The 22,429-nt window shown below is 39.4% G+C and overlaps 1 protein-coding gene across 1 annotated transcript; it reads left to right on the top strand.

Annotated features, from left to right (window-relative positions):
• Positions 1-6,932: 6,932 nt before the first annotated feature.
• On the top strand, positions 6,933-22,007 carry TSPAN8 (tetraspanin 8; the record flags this gene model as incomplete). Its single annotated transcript, XM_084206112.1, has 8 exons — positions 6,933-6,992; positions 12,365-12,424; positions 14,990-15,112; positions 15,744-15,818; positions 15,904-16,011; positions 17,689-17,832; positions 19,290-19,373; positions 21,889-22,007. The coding sequence occupies 8 exons, from the start codon at positions 6,933-6,935 to the stop codon at positions 21,940-21,942; spliced, it is 708 nt and encodes a 235-aa protein (XP_084062238.1). The 3' UTR covers positions 21,943-22,007.
• Between the last annotated feature and the right edge of the window lie 422 nt (positions 22,008-22,429).

The raw sequence follows: 22,429 nt of genomic DNA, 5'->3' as shown, positions 1-22,429 counted from the left end.
AATATCAAATCTGCATTTTTTGAGCAAAATTTCATGGCAGATATTATGGACTTCCTGTGTACTAATTTTAAACATAACTAGTGACCACATTGCCTGCCCATCTGAATTATGTACAATTTTTATATAAAGCATTAAGAATGCATCTTTATAGGGAACAATAGAATTATAGTTGCATAACTCATGTCTATAAAACTACAACAGAAGGACCTGATTCTCATTTTCTAACCAGTAAGTATCTGGTTTTGGATCACAAAATGACTGTATACCTCTCTGGGCCTCATATCATTGGGATACTTCCCACCCATGGGTGGAGGGCAGCAGGGAAAATTCAGAGAGAAAGTATCATGTTTCTCTAACAGGTTTATTCTTTTTCCTTGGAAAAAATATGGCAGGAGAATGGTTAGATATATTATTTCATTCCCAGTGACTTGCCTTACAAACTTCTTTTGATTTACATAGGTGTAAACAAAATTAGAATTATTTTCTGGTGTTTAGACCTGAATATGAAATATGCATGTCCTCTCCAGGAAAAACCCTCCTAGATCAGCTCCCCCCTGCTTGAAAAAGAAGACAAAATTCTAAAAATGCATGTGAAATCTTTTGATTCTTCATTGACACAGACTGTTCTCTGCATTTTTAAGGCATCTTTCTTCACAGCAATCTGTACCTTATGACGCAGACGTTTTCAAGATATGCTGAAAGTGACAGGGGTCATAAATACCACCCCTTATGTAAGTCACAGCTCCCATACACAGAACCCTGCCTATATAGTACAAACCTACAAGAAACCTTTTCAGTGTGTGTTCTTTAGCAGGCATTTTTTTTTTTACAAAGTTAGACTTAATAATATACTTACTAATAATATACTGTGAGATAGTGAGGCCCTTCTGACACTGATTATCTTTTAATCCGTGATGAATTAAATTTGAAACCACCAAAAGATTTTAAACTTGGAGACATAGAGTTTAAATGAGTCCTGGAGAGGTACTGGGAATTAGGAAATCCCTGACAAAAGCACTGACATTAAAGAAGAGTTTAGTCGGTCAAGTAGAAAAATGAGCTAAATTATGTAAAGCAGCAGTAAACAAGAAGGTCTGCAGAGGCAGGGAGGGTGTGAAGAGAAATATGTGGATTAGGTATGTGAGTTTATTAACACTTAAGGACTTTAATAATAGCAAAGTATCACCCAAAGTTTAAGGATATATGTTTCAGAGAGTTTCCAGATGAAAGGCTCAGCAGAAAAGCAGTGGTGTATGGGAAGAGAAGGCTGTGCCCTTTGGGAGGCAGATTGATCACAAGCTGCTTGAGGTTTGTTTTCTGGAAGAGTTGTTACTTCAGGGGAAGTGAGAGTGTTTGAGACACTAGACCTTGCTAAAACAGGAACATATGAGCGCTGTTGGCACCAGGCCATGGAGAGCTGGGTAGGAGTTAGCACAGAGCTGGATGGGGATTTTCTGGTGAAACTTTTGTCAGAATAGGAACTTTTTGTGAAGACATATCCCCATTTAAACTCTCTCACTGGGGGCAAGCTGTACATGGCTAATGTGAAAAGTGTGGTCAGAGGGAAGGTATGACACACCCCTGACCAGCACCCTTATGGCCAACAAACTCACCTGGTCCACAGAAATGCCTGTGCCCTCTGAGAGCCTCTTTTGGTATGAGGGACACTGTACATCCACACTGCCTTTCTCTCGGCCTCTAAGGAGAGGACAGCATCAGGGTACCCAGCTATACATTTCCCAGCCCGGAGCTGAGGCTAACAAGGCAGATAATAGGATCTGCCAGCTCCTGTGTGCATGGACATGTCCTGGAAATCCAGGTTTGTTTTGAGGATGGGGCCCTGCCTCTAGTGAGCTGGGTTGTTCAGCAACTCAGTTTGGGCTATGTCTTTTATATGAAGAGTTTGTGTATCTCTTGGCTGGAGTGCAGATGATCGTAGTCATCATAAAAGAAATGTTTATATTGCTAATTGTTACAAGCACCTTTTATTAAAAAATGAAAGTAAAAGCCCTAACAGGCAAGAAATCTGTTCCCAGTGGCACACTAACAGGAGCCCATTCATTCTTGTAGCCCACAGGAAATGGAGAGGCTTCAGATCCTGTTCTGAGACACAACTCTGCTCATCATTGTACAGTTCAGGGTGTGGTAGAAGAGAGGAAAAGAAAGGAAGGAAGGCAGCAGCAGTATTTGGCAGAGAGAGGTCACACCAGATAGCTCTCTGGGTGGATTGTTCTGAGCTGTAACTGGGGTGGGGCAGGGGTCAAAGAGCTGCTGAGCTGTTATCAGTCAGTGCCTCTGAAAGAACAGGCTCGCAGCTTTGTGCTACACCCCTTGCTGTGGCAGCTACACGGCTTTGGGTCAGGGCAAATCCATCTCATGGCAAAACTTCTGTGCTCATGCCCACAGTGTGACATGACTGACACCAGATCCTCGCTTCCTTTGGTCTTTTCCCCCCACTTTTGGCATCACTTTAACAGAACAAGGAAGTTCTATAACAGAAAGACACATGCTCTTCCTTTGGAGCAGTTTAGGAGCAAAAAATGCCTGCTGTGGAATAGGGATGCTGTCCCCTTGAGGAAACTTCAGTGTGGAATCCATCTCATATGTCTTCAGATTCATGGATTCACTTTTTGGTCAGTGGTCAGTTGAAACAGGCAGCTCAAGGGCACAGGTCACCTGTCCTGGTTTTATGCCTACTTTAGGATAAGCTCAATCACTCCTCAGCAGTGTCCACTCCTTGGAAGAAGCTGTGAAGGCACCCTAGACAGCTGATACAGCCACCCATATACATGCCTAACACTGGCTGAAAGCACTTCTACTGCTTTTCATGTGGTCAGTATCAGCCTTGGACTCAATCATAACTAACCCTGTGAGGCATGGAAGTTTCCAAAATGTTTATGCACTCATAAGTTACAAATCAGCTACACAAAATAATGAAAATGCATTAAGATGCATGATTAAATGCAATAGTGCTGTCTTCTGTCTTCTACTTTTTATTCAGCCTTTGGAGTTTTGGGGTATATTTTTGTAATGTTTTCCATTCTTATCCTTCAACTCAAGGCTTAAATCAAAGGATAGTTTAAAATGAGGGCAGGGAGTCTTGTAATTGTTTGACTGTGGGATTTGAGTATAAACTCAGCTGTCATGTCAGGGCCACATTTCAAAAATAAGATCGGTTAGGAAGCTGTAGTATTTTGCTAAGAATCAGACATAAGAATATTCTTCAGTTTTACAATTGAATCATTACAGGCTTTCACAAGATCGCAATGAGATGTAATTGCTAAGGTTGGAACTCAACTTGACCTGTAGTAAACTAAGTAAAGGCTGAGTCAGACCTCGTGTCACAAGTACGGTCAAGGGCAAGAACAGATACTAAAATTTTGCAGTGTTTTAAAGGTGTTTGTCCCACTGTTTGCAGTGCAAACCTGCCTTTGTTAGCCAGCACACCCCATTTAAGTGGCTGCAGAAATGCTGACAGGGCTAATGCCACTCAACATTTGCTTCACCTGGCATTATGGGTAAATGCACTGTGAAAGCACGAAAAAGTGCTCATAATTTGCACTTCTGTTTAGACAGGGGTTTAATTAGGAAATGCAGAAACTTGTTTTGAGACCTTAGAGCAACAAGAGAGTTTGCAAGAGCTCAAGTATCCCTTTGGCTGAAATACAAATGCAGTGGCAGCCTGAAATCCATCTCTGCACACCTCATATAAGCTGAATCTATTGATTCAGCAGGTCTTGAGATCTACTGATCCCTTTGAAGCTTCATCCTCCAGTCTGCATGCGTTCTTACCCATCTTCTCTGCTGTGCATTTATCACTGAGATGGCTAAAATCCCATTGGATTTTACTGAATTTATCACTGAAATGGGTAAAAATTCTCTCCTATTCACACCCTACCATTCAAGGACTTCACTGCTACGCAGGACTGATAAATTTTTCAAGTCTGAACCTGAATGTATGACTAGTTGTGCAGTGAATCATCTGATACGGGGCTTTGGTCACAGCCTGAGCTTGTGGAGGCACCTCGTAAGAGAAAAGGGAGGTTGTAAAACAAGATGAAAAAGACTCAGAGTGAGGAAGGCTCAGAGGTGAAGGAAGATAAAAACTGTAAAATCAACTGTAGCTGCTTGGGATGTTTTAAAGGGGAGATGCTTTACTCCAGGTTCAATACAGAAATACTGGCTTATTCTTTTTTGCCAAAATATGTCTCTCTCTTTACAGTATTTTGTGTGAGCCTGTTGTCAGAGCTCCCCTGTTATGGAGGGAGCTCTGTGTGTTGTGTGAGAGGCTCTCACCCTGTGCTGCACTCAGGTCCTGCACTGATAACCCGCCTCTTCTAATCTGTAGAGGAGCAGTAACTAAATGGATTTTCACAAATTCTTTGCTGAGAAAAGCTTTTGAGTAGTTTGTGGCTTAGGCTTTGTTATTGGTAGGGTATAGCTGATTATCTAAACAGTTAGTGGCGGGGTAGTGGAAGCAATTTCATACGTTGACAAATAGCAGCACAATTTCTCATGCCATTTCTGTGACTTATAAGCCTCTGTAATTTTCTGCATAACCTTTGTACTTGTAGGTACAACTAAGAATGTAATCTGCGCCATAATTGTAGCCTTTCCCTTCTCCAAGGCATAAAAAAGCACTGTGTAGCCAGGAAATAAGAATTAGGCAAACATATGGAAGATTTAAGCTGAAAATCTGTCATTTATTGGAAACTGCTTGTTTGCTTCTAAATTTAGATTGCATATTTTTCCTGTAGATACTATTAAATATAGATATGAAACATGTAGGAATTGCAGTGAAGTCAGATACTGAGTTTCTGTTCAGCAGCTGTAATTTAGCGTGTTGTAAGCTGGGATCTTACCAGGACCTGCTTGTGGTTATGTTCAATAGGCTTATTAAAAAAAACCCAAATCCCCAAAACCCCCTTAAAATCCCAAAAACCCCAACCTGCACCAAGAAACCTCCCCAAAACTCACCAAAACCAAGAAAACAGCAGAAGTTCTGGGCATGTCAAAGGTCCTTGCACACTGTCCTGTTTTGAAGAGCCAGTGTGACTGCTCATGCTTGCCTCCTATGTTATTATTTCCTCAGCACATCTTCCACCAGACATCTCTGACTGAATGCCTGGGCTAAGCATCTCATAGACAGCAGTGCTATGGCTCAAGCCTTCCTTCATCAGGACCTGCCCTGTGTGAAGATTTACAGCAGTGTCCTTTTTGGTACATAGCACAATTTCCAAACTCCACTTACTTATAATGAACTGACTTTAGTGCAACTGTATGGTCTGATTGCAGACTTGTCTTTTCAAATCCTGTATCATCCATAATTCCCTTACTACCCTTCACGGTCCTTTTCATACATTTTTATATGACTGTTTAAACTTTTCTCATTATTTATCTGTGGCTATGGCATCCCTCCATGCAGACACCCACATTTCTCAATTTACTTCTTTGTGGAGAGTGTTAGATGGAAACCATACCACACAGTTGTTTCTCCCAATCCTTACAAGATCTGTGTTTCATGAGCACAATTACTTTAAGGAACATTCTCAGATTTAGGGTGAATATTTGAAATAAGGTGGTCAGACAGTTGATATCCTAGAGTAACAGCAAAGAGCATTACCTCAGAAAGGAGCACAGGAACTTAGAGGCAGGTATAGATACTCTCTTGAAAATGGGAAAGCTAGTTAAGAGAGCAGCTGGTGGGAATTATTTTAAATGTAGAGTACTGGTGGGTTTTTTTTGTGGATCCTACAAAAGTCAGATTCTAATTTACATACTTTTGTCACCATCTATAAGTGTGTTATATACTAACGCTTCCCATTTTTTTCAAGTACAGAGACCGGAACTGAGGAACAGGAATTGACATTGAAGACTGAAAACTGGGTTTGGGCCAAGTGGACTTCATAAATCAGTTCAGATCAGTGTTCCCTTAATCTCTCACACTGTGTTCACCCTCAAAATTAAAGCTTCTTTTTTTTAATGACAAACTCAGAGAAACCTGTGTCTGACCCTCATTTCTACAAGCACTGCTGTATGGGGCTTCTATAGAAAATAGGCTGATAGGAAAAAAACAGCAAAAATACCTCTGTTTTTGCCTCAGGATTCTTAGTTGGAGGGACACAGAAGAAAACAAACAAGACCAAACCCAATGAAATAGGCTTACTGCCTTGCTTTCTGGAATGAGTCTAACTCCTATTGCTGAGAGGTATCCCACACCCTGTGCCAGAACTAGGGTTGCTCTACTGGGGTTCAAAATGCTTCTGGAAACCTGCACAGTAGGACTTTTGTGCACCACAGTGCTCAGGTTCCTGGGGTCCTCACTTGCTGGGAAAGAGGAAAAGGATCTGAAGCAGATAGTCAGAGGGAGAAAATGTTGGCAGATTCCTTATCCCTCCTCTCCTGGGATAAAGCAGACTCGTCCTTTCACGCTGGTTGAACATCTGAAGTGGAAGTGTGAACACAACTGAATGAATGCTGGCAGTAAGCATTACTCAGTGAAAGAGTAAACCCTGCAACGTAAAGGATTGAGAAATGCAATAATTTCAACTTCCTCTTAAAAGCAGGTCTGCAAAGTATTTCTATGCTCACCTCTCCAAACTGACTTCTGCTTATTTATTTTTGAGGCGTAGGACAAGTCACAGGATTATTACAGAGAAGTACAAATCACCAGACACAGTGAGAACCTGGAGACTTGGTAATAATAGCTGGTAGTGTTCCCTAATGCTTGGTTAATATTTACCTGTGATAAAGGAACTATTTAAGCAATTGTGGATGACTTCGTCGTGACATTTGCTTTCAGGAGCAGAGCACGGTGTATTTGACGTACTTTGGAGAGCTTTTCTGAAGACACAAGAACAACTTTTATATCGTGGTAAAACTCTCAGGAAAGCTTCTTTTGCAGCACTTGTTTTTGTCTCAGCTTGTTGAAAATGGCGGGTGTAAGCAAATGCATGAAGTACTCCATGTTCATCTTCAACTTTTTCTTTTGGGTAAGTTAGTGTTTAAACTGTTATTAATGATGTAGGAAATGTGTTCCCCATTATCTGAATACTGCAGTTAAAGAAATTGTAAAGAAAATAGAGCATAAGTGGAACCAGAGTATGATTCTAAATCAGGGAGGGGAGAATATATTTAACTTTTGCCCTTCCCTTTGTCTTTTTCCATCTAAACACTTTCCCTTCTGCATCCAAAAGTAGACAAGCTACAAATCTGTCTCCCTGTTCATCTTGTGCCCCTCATGTCAAGGGACATCACTCATCTCAGTCAGAAGATAACAGACTCTCCAATAACAATGCACAGTTGTTTTCCTTTTCTTGCTGCTGTTTGCATGCAAGATCCTGAAAATGCAGTTGCAATAGAAAATATGGAAAATTTACTCGAATTTTTAGCCTCCTAATTGATAAATGGTTTTCGTAGCCTTCTTTGTGGTTCTTTTCTTTACATTTAGTTTATAATTAGTTTCTGATGGTGGGCAGTAAATTTTTCTAAGAATGTATGTGCTGTCAGTACTGCCACAGCTGTACCAAGGCTGATACAGCACAGCAGGCAGGTTTTGGGTGTTATTTGAACCGCATTTGTCTCCTTATCGCATCTCAGCTGGGTCGCAAGAATTCCAGGTAGGTCCTGAAAACTCTGGAAAGGTTTGAGTTAAAGAACATTTCTCTCATGGTTCAGCCTCACTGTCAGATTTCCTGACAGAGCTTTGTCAGGTTCACCAGGGGTTCACTGAAACCAGAAGCGGAACTACTAGCCATATTATGGGCTTTGCCTCAAGGGATTTTTTTCAAGTGAAAAGGTGATACCATTCAAAAGGGACCACAAACAGTAGCCTTGGAAAATTTGTGGCTAGCCCAAATTCTTTGATTACTTATGGAACTCACAAAGAAATTCCTGACAGACCAGTGATTGTTTGGATTGTCTCCCCCAGTTTCTTCCTTCAGTTTAATGAAGGCAGATTGAAGATTTTTTTACATTTATGTTGAAATTTTTATGCAACGGTATTTAACAGAATCTGTAAGTTTCTGAATTTCACTTCCTGTTCCTCAGGAAGTTTTTTCCTGTTTTTGTGGTTTGACCCCAACCGGCAACAAAGTACTGCACAGACACTCACTCCCTCCCCCACCAGCAGGACTGGGGAGAGAATTGAAGGCATAAAAGCTGGAAAATTAGTGAGTTGACAAATAGACAGTTTAACAGGGAAAGAAAACCCATTCATGTAAGCAAGACAAAAGAAATAGTTAATTTCCTGCCTCACATGGGCAGGCAGGTGTTTAGCTATCTCCATGGGGGCAGGTCCCCATTGTACGAAGTGTTTACTTGTGCACACAAATGCCATCACTCCAAATGTCCTTCCTCCTTCTTTCTGCCAGTTTTATCTACTGAGCATGATGTCAAATGGTCTGGAATGTCCCTTTGGTCAGCTGGGGTCACCTATCCTGGCTGTGTCTCCTCCCAACCTCCCATGCACCCTCAGTCTCCTCACCAGCACAGCAGTATGAAAGGAGAAAGAAAACTTGATGTAAGCCCTGCTCAGCAATAGCAAAAACTTCTCTACATTATCAACCCTGTGTTCAGCACAAAACCAAAAAACAGCCCTATGCCAGCCACTGTGAAGAAAATTACTCCAGCCAAAACCAGCACACCTGCTCACATTCATCTGTGTTTACTGTGAGCTAAAACATGGACAAATGTCTCAGACTAGATTAGAAAAGCTCCAAACTGCTTCTAGAACGAACACTGGATTAGTGTCCTATGCCTCCAGTGACAGTATGGATTTCCTAGGGAGTAAAAAGGGGTGGGATCCTGGGGGAGTCTTGAAACAAGCATGTGTGAAACAAACTTCCTCCTATCTTAATACCAAAGTTGAAAAACCTATACTGTATTCTGAGGAAGAAAATGCTGAGAGCATTCACTGTGCATGTGCCTGCCTCGATGGAACAGAGATGGACAAGAATGCAACAGTGGTTCACTGTTTCAGGGAAGGTGTTTAGCCCTGTTAAAATAGGGAAGAATGAAACAGAGAAGGAATGCAGCTACGGTTAATTATTTTTAGGCAGATGTTTAGTTTAGCACGATCAAGATTGGGGAGAACACTATGGCCTGACAGAAATATAATGAAACAGAATTTTTTGGTTCACATTCCTGTCTCTAATTCATGGAAATCACTAAACTGCAACAGTAAAGTCGAGGGAACAGAGATGACTTTACAGCCATTCATCCCACAGCTGCTCTCTCTGGTACTCAAGGCAGATAACAAGTGGAAAATTACTGATACTGGGAAATGAAGGTGACTTTGACCTAAAAAGATATGAATGACAGTTGTGTATTCACCTGGTGTTCTCATTTTACACCCTTTGCAATCTCTCAGGGCGTGTCCTCTCTTAAAAGACTCAGGAATGAGCTTTCTAGGCTTCTGATGACATTTTCTAAGCAGCTCATGCAGTATCACACTAAATGTGTAACCCCTGGAATAGTCTAAGATAGCTCTGCAAATTGACCATGGCTTCACTACATGATGTGTGTCCCCTGGGCATCTACATGCCCATGAGCCCCATGCTGGGCTCCAGCACACAAATAGAGTTTTTCATCTTCCCAGTTTGGTGCAAAACAGCAGACTGCTGCAGGTTTTTGAAGACCTGTGCTTTGGAACTGGGTGCCTATATGGAGTTTCGAACAGTCCTTAATCCTTGTCAGTTTTGTGCATTAAACCTAACACATATCAGATTTTTCTTTTTTCCCTTCTTTGGAGTTTGCAGGATATCCAGCCTCACCTGCTGTCCTCATTGTGTCAACTTCTGCTACTCCACATCATGCAAAATTGTAGGATTACATTTTTTTTCACTGAATACTGATGTCTGACGCTTGTTTGAAGCAACCTGGTTAGTGACAGAGTCCTTAATCAGCTGTTAATACCAGACTTGCAGTCCCATCTACAAAGTGGCCCCTTCTCTGAACCATTATGTGAATATTTCACACCCTGAAGTAGCAAGACAAGCTTAGCAGGTTGCTGAGCCAGAGGCCTCATTCTCTGTAGGACCTGCCTAGAGCTGTCATTTCAGGTGTCTCAAGGAAGTATGCCAGTCAAATATTATCTTTAACCGAAACAACCTTGTAAAAGCTCCTCCTCTTATACTTCAACTTACTGTTTGAAAAGGGTGTGCCAGTGGAGGAAATTCCCCACAAATTTGGTATTTGTGTGTATGAGAATTGCAGAGCCTTAATATACTGTTGGATCAGCACTATGTCAGGCTCATCTGAGGTGATATTGATTTAACCAACTGAGTTGTATTTCCTCCTCATGCCAAAACTGAAATCTTGAGAAGGACCAACCAAATTTGAGGGACAGCAGTACTCTTGCTATTCAATTTATGAGACTGAGATATGATCACTGATTCTTTATCAAGGATTACAGCAAAAATAAGATAGCCATCTAATTTTTGGAAAATGGGTGAAGACATTTTCAAATAAGCTAATTTTATCCCATCAGAAAACACTAGCAGTTCATTAAAAATGAAATTTCCTGGAATGAAAGTCTATTGAATTGAAAGTTTATTTTAAGAAAATTTTAAGATGGAGTATTGCAGCAAACTTGACATGTTCCACTTGGACTCCTTGGGAACAGACTATTTTTATTTGCTATTTCAAAATTTTTCTTTATGTGTTTTTGTACACTTTGTGTATTATGAAAATAACTAGAAACAAACAGATTTTACTGAAATTGAGCATTTTTTTATCAACCTAAACCAACTCTATTTTAAAAATTAAAATATGTGCACATCTTACTAAAATTTTGATTTATAAATGATGTTTCTATTTTTACATCGAGAAAATATTGTAGCATTCCCATTTGATTGATGTATTCCTGTGCATTTAGCTAATTTTTTTTCTACTACTTGGCTGTATTTTAATGGGAGGTCCTATATAACAAAAAAAGCTCTCTTTGGATTTGTAGCAATAGATGCTTCAGTCGAAACTTTCACACCAGCAAGCCCATGTTATCTAGTAATAGCCACATCATTCACACAGTGCTGCTGAACAAGACTGAAATGTACAGTCCTATGATATACCACCAGTTTCTAGGCAAATTCAGCAGGATTCAAAAGGTTTCAGTGGGGAGTTCTAGTTAAATCTGATAACATGTTATAGTTGTCATTGATTGTACAAGTTTCTTTTTCATGTTTAAAATGTACTTATAGGAGCTTTACTTAGAGCAGGAAAATGTGTGGTGCCCATGGCTGAGTGCTGGCCCTATTCTGTATTCAATGATCTGCTACGGTCATTAATGTCTTTGATACTGAATATTATATGAAAACTTCTGTGGGGAAAGTTTTTTTAAAGAAAAAATATCTAAACCGTTTAAAAAACCCTATTTTAATTTCAGTAGTCCCAGCCTTCAAGGGAAATTCATAAAATTTCAGGGCCATTTATGATGTATTAATGGCGGATGGAGATAACTATAAATCTGACTAGTCCCTGGTCCTCAGTGAGGACTCTTTCCTACTAGTCATCTCAGTAGGCACAATCCACACACCTGAGCAACCTCCTGGTTACCTATGCCCAACACTTAATAAAGAGAAATTCTGTGTGAGCTTCATCAGCAAGGTTAGGAATAGAGTGACTGGCACACAGGGGAACAGTACCTCAATCATCAATGAAATAGGAGCACAACTAGAAATGAAGGAATGTATCTGGACCTGTAATTCATCTTCCCTGACTTCAACATCTTAAGGAAAGTCATGCTGGTCAAACATTCATAATTACAAGCTCAAGTTGTACTTGTCTGTTTTCTGTAAAATTATAATGGGAACATATATTCTAGGCATTTTATGAGACCTGTTCTAAGGGTTGGAGATGGTGAGATATTGCTGCATTTGAAACAGCAAAAAGAATTTATTTAGAACTTTTCCTGTTAGGTTTACCATAGAGAATGTCTCCAGATATGTGTCCCAAATAAGGCTAGAAACAGCAGATATGCAAACACCCCTTATCAAGTCTCATGTTTCCATTATTCAAGAAACAACATTCTTTACAGACATATTTTATACATACAATAGCAATTTATATTTCTCTCTCATCTGAAGGAATTTCTGTGTGCTTCCCAAACGCATGTATAAATCATCAGGTAAATGTGCAGTCCTCTGGGGTGGAAACATCAGGGATTTGGTGCATACCTGAAGTTTTAACTACACTTACGAACTTTCCTGGAAATGAATCAATATTCTCTGCTCCAACAATTCATGTTTCTTTTGCTTTGCCAAACAAGTGATTTCAGAAGTTTGGACAGCATATGGTGCCATTTGGATACTGAATGTTAGTAAAAAAGTTGCTGACCTTTCTAACTTGTCTTTATTTTCTCTCACAGGTGTGTGGTTGCATTATTTTGGGATTCTCTATATGGATGCGTGTTACCAGTGCTCAGCAGGTAAATACATGCAGTCATACCAGCACCATGTAAAATGTGGAAACTACTGCAGATACTTTAATTTCCCATCTTCATTTCCACAAATTTTCCATGTTTGTGTTGAGGTGGTTTGTGTGGGTGAAGAGGAATGCATTTTATGACGTTAAGATGAAACATCATGGTGCGGGTAGTCAGATAAATTGATCGATGCAAGCAGAGATACATGACTATGAGAAGTAGCTGCCAATTTTATTAATGTAGTTTCATGCAGATGCACACAGATTTCTGTTTGAAAATGTGTCTCTCACCTCCAATGAAAAATAATTATGCTTTTGTTAATGATTTTGGTGTTAGAGAGAATAATGTGGAGACATGCAGCTCATAGTCTTTTCCATGCTTTTCCCTATTAGAATAGTATAGTCATATTTATTCCTAGGGTTACTCCTGATGTTTGTGAGGAATATTTTTCTCTTTCTCACTATGTTCAATAACACAATTCTCATTTCTCCAGAAACTGCAACTTTGAAAGGGAGAAAGGATTTTTCTGTTCAATTTTAAACAGCTCCTTAAAAACGCCTTATCCTTTTCTCCTCATATTTATATATAAAGAGTTTTAAATGCCCAAGAATCTAGGAATACAGTGTCCTAAAACTCCTCCTGGAGGGTAGGAAAAAGACCCATTTTTTGTATGGGTTATTAGATTACTTTGGATATCATGACTTGTATTTTCTGCAAAGTTAGGGAAAATACAGTTTTGAGGAGCTCTCCATCCTGCAGACCTGCAGCAGGGGTCGGTCCTATTGTTTCCAAGACCCCATGGTCCTGTGGACCCTTTTGCCCAGTGAGTACCATTGGCACTGACTCTAGAGTTCAAGCAGTACATTCTTAAAATCAATTTGGGACATAGAAATGCAAATTAATTTGAAAGCTTAATTTGCATTCTTCTATTTCTAAAAAGACTTCTTGGCCAGAGAAGAGAAAAAACAACCAGGTGTCACACGGAAGCATATTTTTTTTCAGCTTTCAGATTGAGCCTTTAGTATAGATTACATTGCAATTCTTCAGATAACTCCCCTGTTGCTCTAGCACAGTCTGTCAGTTAAGAACAACAACTTTTAAACCAGTATTTTCCCACCTGGAAATAAAAATGTGGTGAAGGTAAGAAGATAGCTTTGTACATTCCCTGCCATTTGGCTGATGGCACTTTACCCTTAGCCAGTCCCAGATGTCTCATGTCTGGCAGAGCATGGATGCAAGAGAACTTGGTTCAAGATGACACTGTGTCATTGGGTAAATCAGGTCACGGCGGAGAGCTCTGCCATTCTCTTCTCTGGAAGAGGAAGAATCACAACTTTCACTCCAAAATCAACATTTTACTAAAAGCTAAAACTGCCATACTTGATACTTGACTGTCTCTGGTATGATGGCTCATATGATGCAATGGAGCTTGGAAAACCAAAACCACTACCAAGTCTTATTTTTTTTGAGAGATTTCCTATTCAGAAAAGAATATTTAAATGTGTGTCAGACTGCTTTTCTGAAGCAACACTTATTACTCCCCAAAAACCTATGAATTAAGAGTCAGGACCAAAACTGAAAGCATTTTCCCACATTTTTGCCTCCAGGCATGCAAAGTTCCCATTCAAAACCAATGTATGTTTTGCCTCAGTAATAATTGAGCAGACCATAAGGATTTGGCTGTAGATGAATAGAGCTTTCTAAGAATAAATAACAGGAGGTTCAGTCCAACTTGGAAAGGGAAAGGACAACACATTCTTCAAATTATACTTGTCTATATACCTTTGCAATTTCCATTAGAAGATAAATGTGACAACTTCCAGACATTTTTGCTAATCTTGGCACCAGTATCACTGGAAAATATTCTTTGAAGATTTTTCTCTCTTTAGGCCTTTGGCCTTAGTCAGTCCTGTGGGAACTGAATAATTTGATATTTAATAATATTGAGGTATATGAATTGTTTAGTTGAATGCATTACACATCAAAATAAAGTTCTCATCTCTGAGGGTAATATTAGAGATCAAGCCTGGGAGAAAACAAAAGAAAACAGGAAAAAAAAATCTGCCTCGGAAAATACATCTAAGTATTTCTCTAATATATGCAGCATCACTCTGAGAAGTGTTCTCTCAGGAACAGTCATAGAGTATGTTCCTGGTCTCCTAATGACAAACAGAGATTTTTTTTCTTTAACATTGGGTTAATGTAGGAGAGATTTTGAGATAATCAAGTCTCCTACTTCCAGTAAAAAGCAAAGATTCATTGACTGAAAACCAACTAAAAAGCCACTTTAAAGACAGAAGATCTATATTTATTCAATTACTCTGTAAAGTTGATTTTCATCTTGTGCAGAAACAAAGGTCGTAAAAACCCAGATTTTACAAAGCTCTCCACCACAACATTTGAGAAGAGAGCATTAGAGCTTTGTTTATTTATGGATCACGATTTCTCCATAGCTTGCAACTCAGTATATTTATCAATTACAAAATAATGATCTTGCTTTGGGGAATACAGATGCTTTTAGGAGGACCTTCTTGTAGCTGAAAGATTGTTTTTCCTCCCTCTTTTCAGGGGATAGACAGCAGCATGCTCGGAGGAGTGAATCTACTAATAGCCGTAGGTGCCATCATCATGGTCCTTGGGTTCCTCGGGTGCTGCGGTGCTGTGAAGGAGAGCCGGTGCATGCTGATGTTGGTAGGAAACAAAAACATCTGTCTACCTTTAACAGGCCACAGCTACATGTGATGGATAGGGTACCTGCAAGTATCAAATGAGGATGGGCACCGTTTAATTTACCCAAAAGCATGATTATAATCCTGTGTTTTCTTTGCTCACCTTGAGTTTGGGCCCCTTCTATATTCTGTTGTGGTAAAAATTATGGTTGGTCTCATCAGCAAGAGGACAGGGTCCAGAGAGATTTGAGCATGTTACTCACTAGCTTTTTTCCCATCCAGCCATCATCAAAGTTCCCTCCATCAGCTTTCACCCATTACTTATTCTATTTAATTTTCTAAATTCCCAGCCCTCTCTTTGCTGGCTCACTTAGAATGTCCTCCCTGTCCTCCTGCCCAACTCTCACCTACACACTGTTACCGTGACATTGTTCTGGTGTGTGCCTTGTTTTGATCACCATCTGAGCACACTCTGTCTTGAGCACCAGTTTTTCTTATCATCAAAGAAGAAATAGTTGGAGCAGCTTTGACTGGAAAATCATTCTACCTACATGGTTATTCAAGCACATGAAAGATAAATATTAACTTAAAATAAATTATATCACCTTGATCAAAACTAATATAGTTTTTCTACCCCTTTTGTTTTTTCACAGTTTTTCATTGCACTACTTCTGATACTGATTCTTCAGGTCACAGCAGGTGTTTTAGGAGCAGTGTACAAACCTCAGGTACAGTATTATTCTATATTTTCACTGATGTCTTCATATAGTTTTATTTCTTCTTAAAAAATTAATAAGGTATTTTAACTTGCAGGTTGAACAAGCCTTTAACCTTACTCTAAACGAAGGTGTGAGTGCACTGCAAAGTACTACAGGAGAATATACCGAGTATCAGGAAGAGTTCCAGAAGCTGCAGAAAATGGTAATTAAACAGTAAAAATTGAAGGGGGTGTTTCTATCTGTCTCATCTTTGGTATCTGTCTCCACTTCATTTTATGACTACTCTGCTGCAGATTTGAATTTTGTTCCCTGGGGATGAAAGAGTCTGACTTAAAGGCAAGTCAAAACACCACAGAAGGGACTTCTGTTCATTTGATAGGACAGGGTCTGCCTGTGATGATTTCTTTGGGCAACAGTGCCGTCCATAAGAGCAATGAAGAAGGACACACCCCATGCAAGTAAGACTGGCAGTCAGGTAAACTCTTTTAGGAGAGGACTGCACGGCCCTTTCTTACATCTTTCCCTTCTGAAGGAACATTGATCTTTCACCATATCCCAAATAAGAACTCTCCAGTACTTTTAAGGAACGTTTACCCCAGGGATTAGGAAAACATCAGGAGTGTATTTGATTTGGAGTACCCTACTGCTATGAAGTCATTAAATGCCACACTTTACTGTGCTAGAAGAGGGAAGAAAATATGACGAGAAGTTTATTTTTATTGGGTTTGCACTTTTCCTGGTGCCCCCATCCTGCAAGACCCCAGATGGTGGATGCTTAGTGTGAGCTTGCTCCTGGGTATCTCACAGAGAACACCCTGGAATCTCACTGATGACATTGACAGCATACACCCCTCCCCTCCTGCAGGTACCCGGGTCTGTACACTGACAGAATGCCTGCTGCTCTGGTTTTTAGTCCCTAATGGTGATTGCTTTTATGGATTGACATAAAGTTAATTTTCATGTTTTTAAAGACTGCTGTATGAAAGAAAACCAAACGAGGAACAATATTTAGGTGTTATGTTACTTCCACTTCTCCTTTCACATTCCATCTCTAGCCTTGTCCTCTGCTCCTGAGACAGCTTATTTCTTCTGATATAATAAGCCCTCTGGAGAGATGAGCAAAATGAAAAATCCCCTAATTATTGCATTAATTTTTAAATGTAACAGGACTGCTGTGTTATGTCCCACAGCCTTTGCTTTTATACAAAATTATGCGAACATTTTCAGCTGCTTTTTAATAGAGGGAGGACCTGAAACCCAAGTTTGCACCTCTGAACTTTAGTGGTTTGAATATAGAGGAACATGAAGTGAAGCTGCACCTGGTTAAGGTTTCACAAACCCCAAATGGAGCCCTGGTCTCCTCAGTCTATTTCCAATTTAAAGAGATAACCATCATTCAAAGAGGTTATTTTTCTAGATTTCAGAGTTTTATGTGCCTGAATTTTACATTTCCAGCCTGGCTTTTCAAGATGTGAAATGTGGATGTTACTGGAGCTGGCAACTTACCTTCTGCAAGTACAACCTACAGAAAGAAGGCTTGATTTAAAAAAAATACTATACCCAGTGTTCTAATTCCATTCTGGCACCGATAATTACTAGCTTTATAGAATGTTTATGTTCTTTGAGCATCTTTTACTGAAAATCTGGTCTTTTTTCTCCTATCTCTCTTTATTTTTTTAAAGAATGCACTTACATTCTTATAAATGATATAGGAATGTAAAAGGTATTTGTGATATACCAATTTGGGAAAACTTCCACATTGAAAAAGGTGAAATAAAATTTGTTTTTTGTTGTTCCTATCACCTACTCTCACCTTCTCTCTTTATACTGAAAATCACATCTTTTTAAACTCTTCTCCACATTTACTCCTTCCTTGCAGTACCAATGTTGCGGATTGAAGAACGGACCTGAAGACTGGGGACAAAATTTTGACAAACAAAAAGACATCTGTCAATGTGAAGTGGAGAACCCATCATCATCAGACCTCTGTGTCAACCATAAAGGCAGATACATCTATAAAAAAGTGAGAAAAATGTTCACTCCTCTTTCCAAAGAGTTTTAACCCAAGGCTGTCTCTGGTGACTGGCCTAGTCAGGAGTTCTGTGTCTTTCTGAAAAGGCAAAGTTTTGCTTTCTCTTTCTTAGCCAGAATTACCCCCGCCATCTGTTAAGAAATGACTGTCCATAACTCTGCTCCTTCCTCTTGTTGAGATCTCTCCATTTTAGGCCCTTAGCAATCTGCATGGTTACTGTTGATGACAATTACTGACTTTGGGGTCAGGGTATGACCCTGGGTCAGAGCTGCACACCAGCTGCCCTTTGGCTCTCATTCCTCTCTCCGAAGGCTATGCTCCCCTCCAGCCTCATTGTGCTAGTAGACTGGTTGACTTAGAGACTTTCAAAATGCTAAGGTATATTGAAAATCAAACACATTAAATGCAAGACCCTTGGGGTTTTATAATTCTTTAAATAAAAAACCCACACTCATTCTACAGGTTCTGCTGGAAAGAAACTTTACATATAGTGGGATTCATGGCAGAATATTCAAAGAGTGATTTCTTACAACTACAGACTTTTGAAAATCTTAATATAATAAGGCAAAATATCTGGTGGCAAGCAAAAAGAAAGCACACTTAGAAGAGTAGTATCTTGTAGACAGTAGAGATCTCAAATAACAAACTTCATAGTTTGCTTGTCTCATTATAAGGAAATCTGGACTCTATGGATATGAAAAAAATATTTAAAAAGAAATGCACAAAATAATTGAATAGCACAGAGTAATTGAAGTTTTAGAAAGCTGGTAGTGCAAATTTTGCCAGTATGCACTGGCACCAAGCAGATTTTAGCAAATGTCTGTTCTGGTTGTATAATTCTTTAATTGCACAGCTCCTTAATCAGGTCCTGCCTGAGCAGTAATTTCCTCCTCGTGTAGTTCCACATAAGCAAATACTATTTTAAAGCAATGAAACAATCTGGTTAAGTAGAGGATACCAGAACTCAATCTGGAAATAAGATGTATACAAAGATGGTGTTTTGGCCACACTTTAATGTCTTTTTAGCCTCAGGCAAGCCCTCAAAGGACACATGAGAAACCATCTGTGAAGTTATTGCAGGTGCAAGATATTGCTCATATGAACACACAGATTTCATGGTGATGTGAGATGCTAGTAGAGACATCCAACTCTTCTGATATGAGAAAAAAGATTTTCACAAACAAAATTTGAAAGTTTAAAAAAAAAAGTATGATAAATACGAAGTTTGAAATCCAGTGCAGTTATGAGTCAGCTTAATTGAGAGATTTTTAGAAGAACTAGAAGGAGGAGATCCACGTGTTTATTGTGAGAGAGTTTGAGAGTACTTTAGAAGATGCATTCCTATATATTCCTATGTTTTCCTATATATTCCTATCATTCCTATTATTCCTATATCCTATAAGATAATATTGCTTACCTATAATTAATAATTTTGTTTTCTTTTTCAGTCCTGTGGAGAAGTGATTATGCAACAAGTTAAAGACAATCTGGTCATAATTATGGGAATCGCCTTTGGACTGGCTGTTGTTGAGGTACCAGTGAACACTGTAAAAATACTTAGTAGCTGACAAGCAATATGTTCTACTTGGAAATACATTGGGAATGGGATTAAAACACATGGCTTGCTCAATTAATAGACTAGGGAAAACCACCTCTCACCTTAGCTATAACCTTACTGTTATTCATATAAATATATTTCATTAAAGTATATGGTTGCTGAGCTGCAGACTTCAGGTGAGATCAGACCACCCTGCTGCCTTTATAGGTGTATCAAATGGGAGATTTTCTTAAAAAAAATTTTCTAGTTCTGAAGCCGGGCTGTGTCTTGACACTGAGCCCTGTGTACAGAGATGTGCGCGAATAAACGGCGCCAGAAGACATGACGAAGAATAGACAGATTTTTCCTCCTCTTTCTTATCTTTTCTTGAGGAAAAAGTAATCTCCTAAGAAAAATTAGCCCCTAGAGTACATATTTTTATCATTAAGAAGTTTTGGTACAAAATTATAATTCTGAGGCATTAAAACTTTAAGCATCAAGATGACGCATGAATGTGCCTGAGTGCACACGTGTGATGCTCCATATATTCCTGTGTGTAAAAAAACTACAGAGAATGTGAACTGTTTCTTTTAATTTCCTCACTATACACTGAAGAATAACATGCAAGATTTTCTCTGAAGAGAGGAAGAAAAGAAGTAAGGCTATCCAGTCAGTTACTTGATTTTGATTTGAATATGAGAAAATGATAAAGAATCTGGGGATTTCATCATGACGCTTTCTTCGGTCATTTTTTTTTCTTTTCACTCTTCCTCCTTGGTTTTCCTCCACCCTCACTCTCCACCAGTCAATGTTTGAGGGGAAAACGGAAATGACAAAGATGCTGTGGCGAGTTCAGTCTGTTACTCAAAGCAAATGTTTCTTAACATCATTGGCAGAGGATTGCTCCTCACGGCAGAAGAGTGGGCAAGAGCCCCAATTCAAAACTGTATTTCCACGAAAATAGTAATAAGTGGGGAAGAATTATGCAGCTGCAGCGCTGGAAGTGTACAGGCCACCAACTTCTTACTCAGCACAGGCTTTCTGGTATTTAAGGAACTATATGTGGGCAGTCAGGTCTCTCACCCATATGCTTACTTTGAGGGAAAAATAGGTGAAATACACTGATATTAAATGGTCTTAAAATATAATTGAAGTGTAAAATTGCATCTGTATCCCTAAAGCAAATTATAAGTCACTTTGCTCTAGTTACTGCAGTTATGTGGGTTGTAGCCTTTAGTTCATTGGCCATCATTCTTTCCTGTTCTCCAGCTGGCATTTTCTGTGCTGGCTGCCTTCCCCAGTCATAAAAGGATTAGAAAACAACATGAATAAGCAATATGAGACTCAGCACAAATTGTCAGATAGCAATTTACACTTGATAAACATTTAGCCTTTCCATATTAACTCAAGCAATTGCAAATCAAAGGCCACTTGCTTAACCACCTCTCTGCTCTAGGAAATCCCGGACAAAAAGAGGTGCTCTTCTCCCCTCTGCCTGCTTCATTTTGCCACTTGTGAGCTGTTACTGCTTTCAGCTCACCCTACTAGTGAAAATTATGCATATAAGAAGGGCCCAGTTTCATTTGGGTGCAAGTGCAAATGTGGGCATGGTATTTCAGGGAAGCCTTGTCAGTTTATCCCAGGTGTGAGTCCATCCCTTTGTCTTAGCTGTACCTCTGTGCTACATATGCTCTTCTCTGTCTCTTCCTTAAGTAAATGAAGTATGTCAGTGTTCACGGCTTCAAAAGGGTCAGTTGGGCGCTTTCCACTTTTGTGGAACACCTTCACAGACTGGTTAACTTTAAATTCAGAAGGAAGCTTTCTGATCTGATCTCACCAGCTGTCTGCCACACGTCATGGAATTGTACGCAGTAATTCCCAGTACAGAAGGTGACTCTATTGAATTTTCTATTTCACGTAACAGCTTCTTCAGTGAACTCACTGTTGTTTCTATCCCAAGTGCATTACTGATAAATATAAAATATTTGTTGCATGATCATTTGCAACTCAAAACAGTGAGGAAGGTTTATAGCTGTATACAGTATGCACGTGTATATATATACTTGCATACATACACTTCGCACATATGGTTACACAGAAGAGAGTGACAGTGGAAAAGAAGAGAGATTTCAAAGGGAGACAACCCTTAGAATACACAATGAACATTCCTCTAACTTTATCAGAAAATAAAATGCTCAATTTTTGTCCAAAATTCTTCAACTGCTCTGTAGTTGCTGCTCCACTGCATTTTAAGCACACAGATACAGGGGTCTTCATGCACAGAGGCAATCCATCTTTTCAATAAATGAAACAATATCTGCAGTCTTACCGGGGTATATACTGACTTCATTAAATGTCTCTATTCTGTAAGAGGCACATTGGAAAAAATCTTTTGCATAGCAGATTTAGCCTTGCATAAATCCAAGACATTTGCAAACAAAATATTCCCGGTGTGTATCAGTTGATTTCCAGAACTGCCAAGTAATACCAGAAATATCTTTGTTTTCCAGATCCTTGGTTTGGTGTTTTCTATGACCCTCTACTGCCAGATCGGGAACAAATGAAACTGTGAAAATGTCAGAATGATGTCACCAGTGAAATCAAGATCTTTCTAGAAAGATCTGGCCACATTCAGATAAATATATGCATGTTCCAGGCAGCTGTTCTGATGAAAATGGCAACCCTTGTGCTCATGGATGCTTGACAACTTGCAAAATGACCTCTTTCTATTTCATAAGACTTAATGATGTGAATATGATTTTTTATTTACGATAAACATCTTTGTTTGTGTTTCTGAGGTGTTTATTTTGTCCGAAGACAGCAATTATGTCATGTTGAGAGTGAGTTCACCATGTGGTGTGCCCTCATGAGTGTTAAACCACCCACAGCAGAGTCACCAGAAACAGCTGCAAGCCATCATGCAGTGGCTGACTGCTCCAGGGAACTCAGGTCCCTGGGTACCTCTGCTTGTGGAGAAGGGTGTTTTCATTAAGAGAGTTGTGGGTTAGGGTTTTGTTACCTGTGGAAAGGGCAACTAACTTGGAAGCAAAT

This window comes from Fringilla coelebs (assembly GCF_963513975.1).
Source record: "Fringilla coelebs genome assembly, chromosome: 5".
NCBI classification, from domain to species: Eukaryota; Metazoa; Chordata; class Aves; order Passeriformes; family Fringillidae; genus Fringilla; species Fringilla coelebs.
The sequence above is the reverse complement of the archived record's forward strand: the minus strand, read 5'-3'. Positions and strand labels throughout refer to the sequence as shown.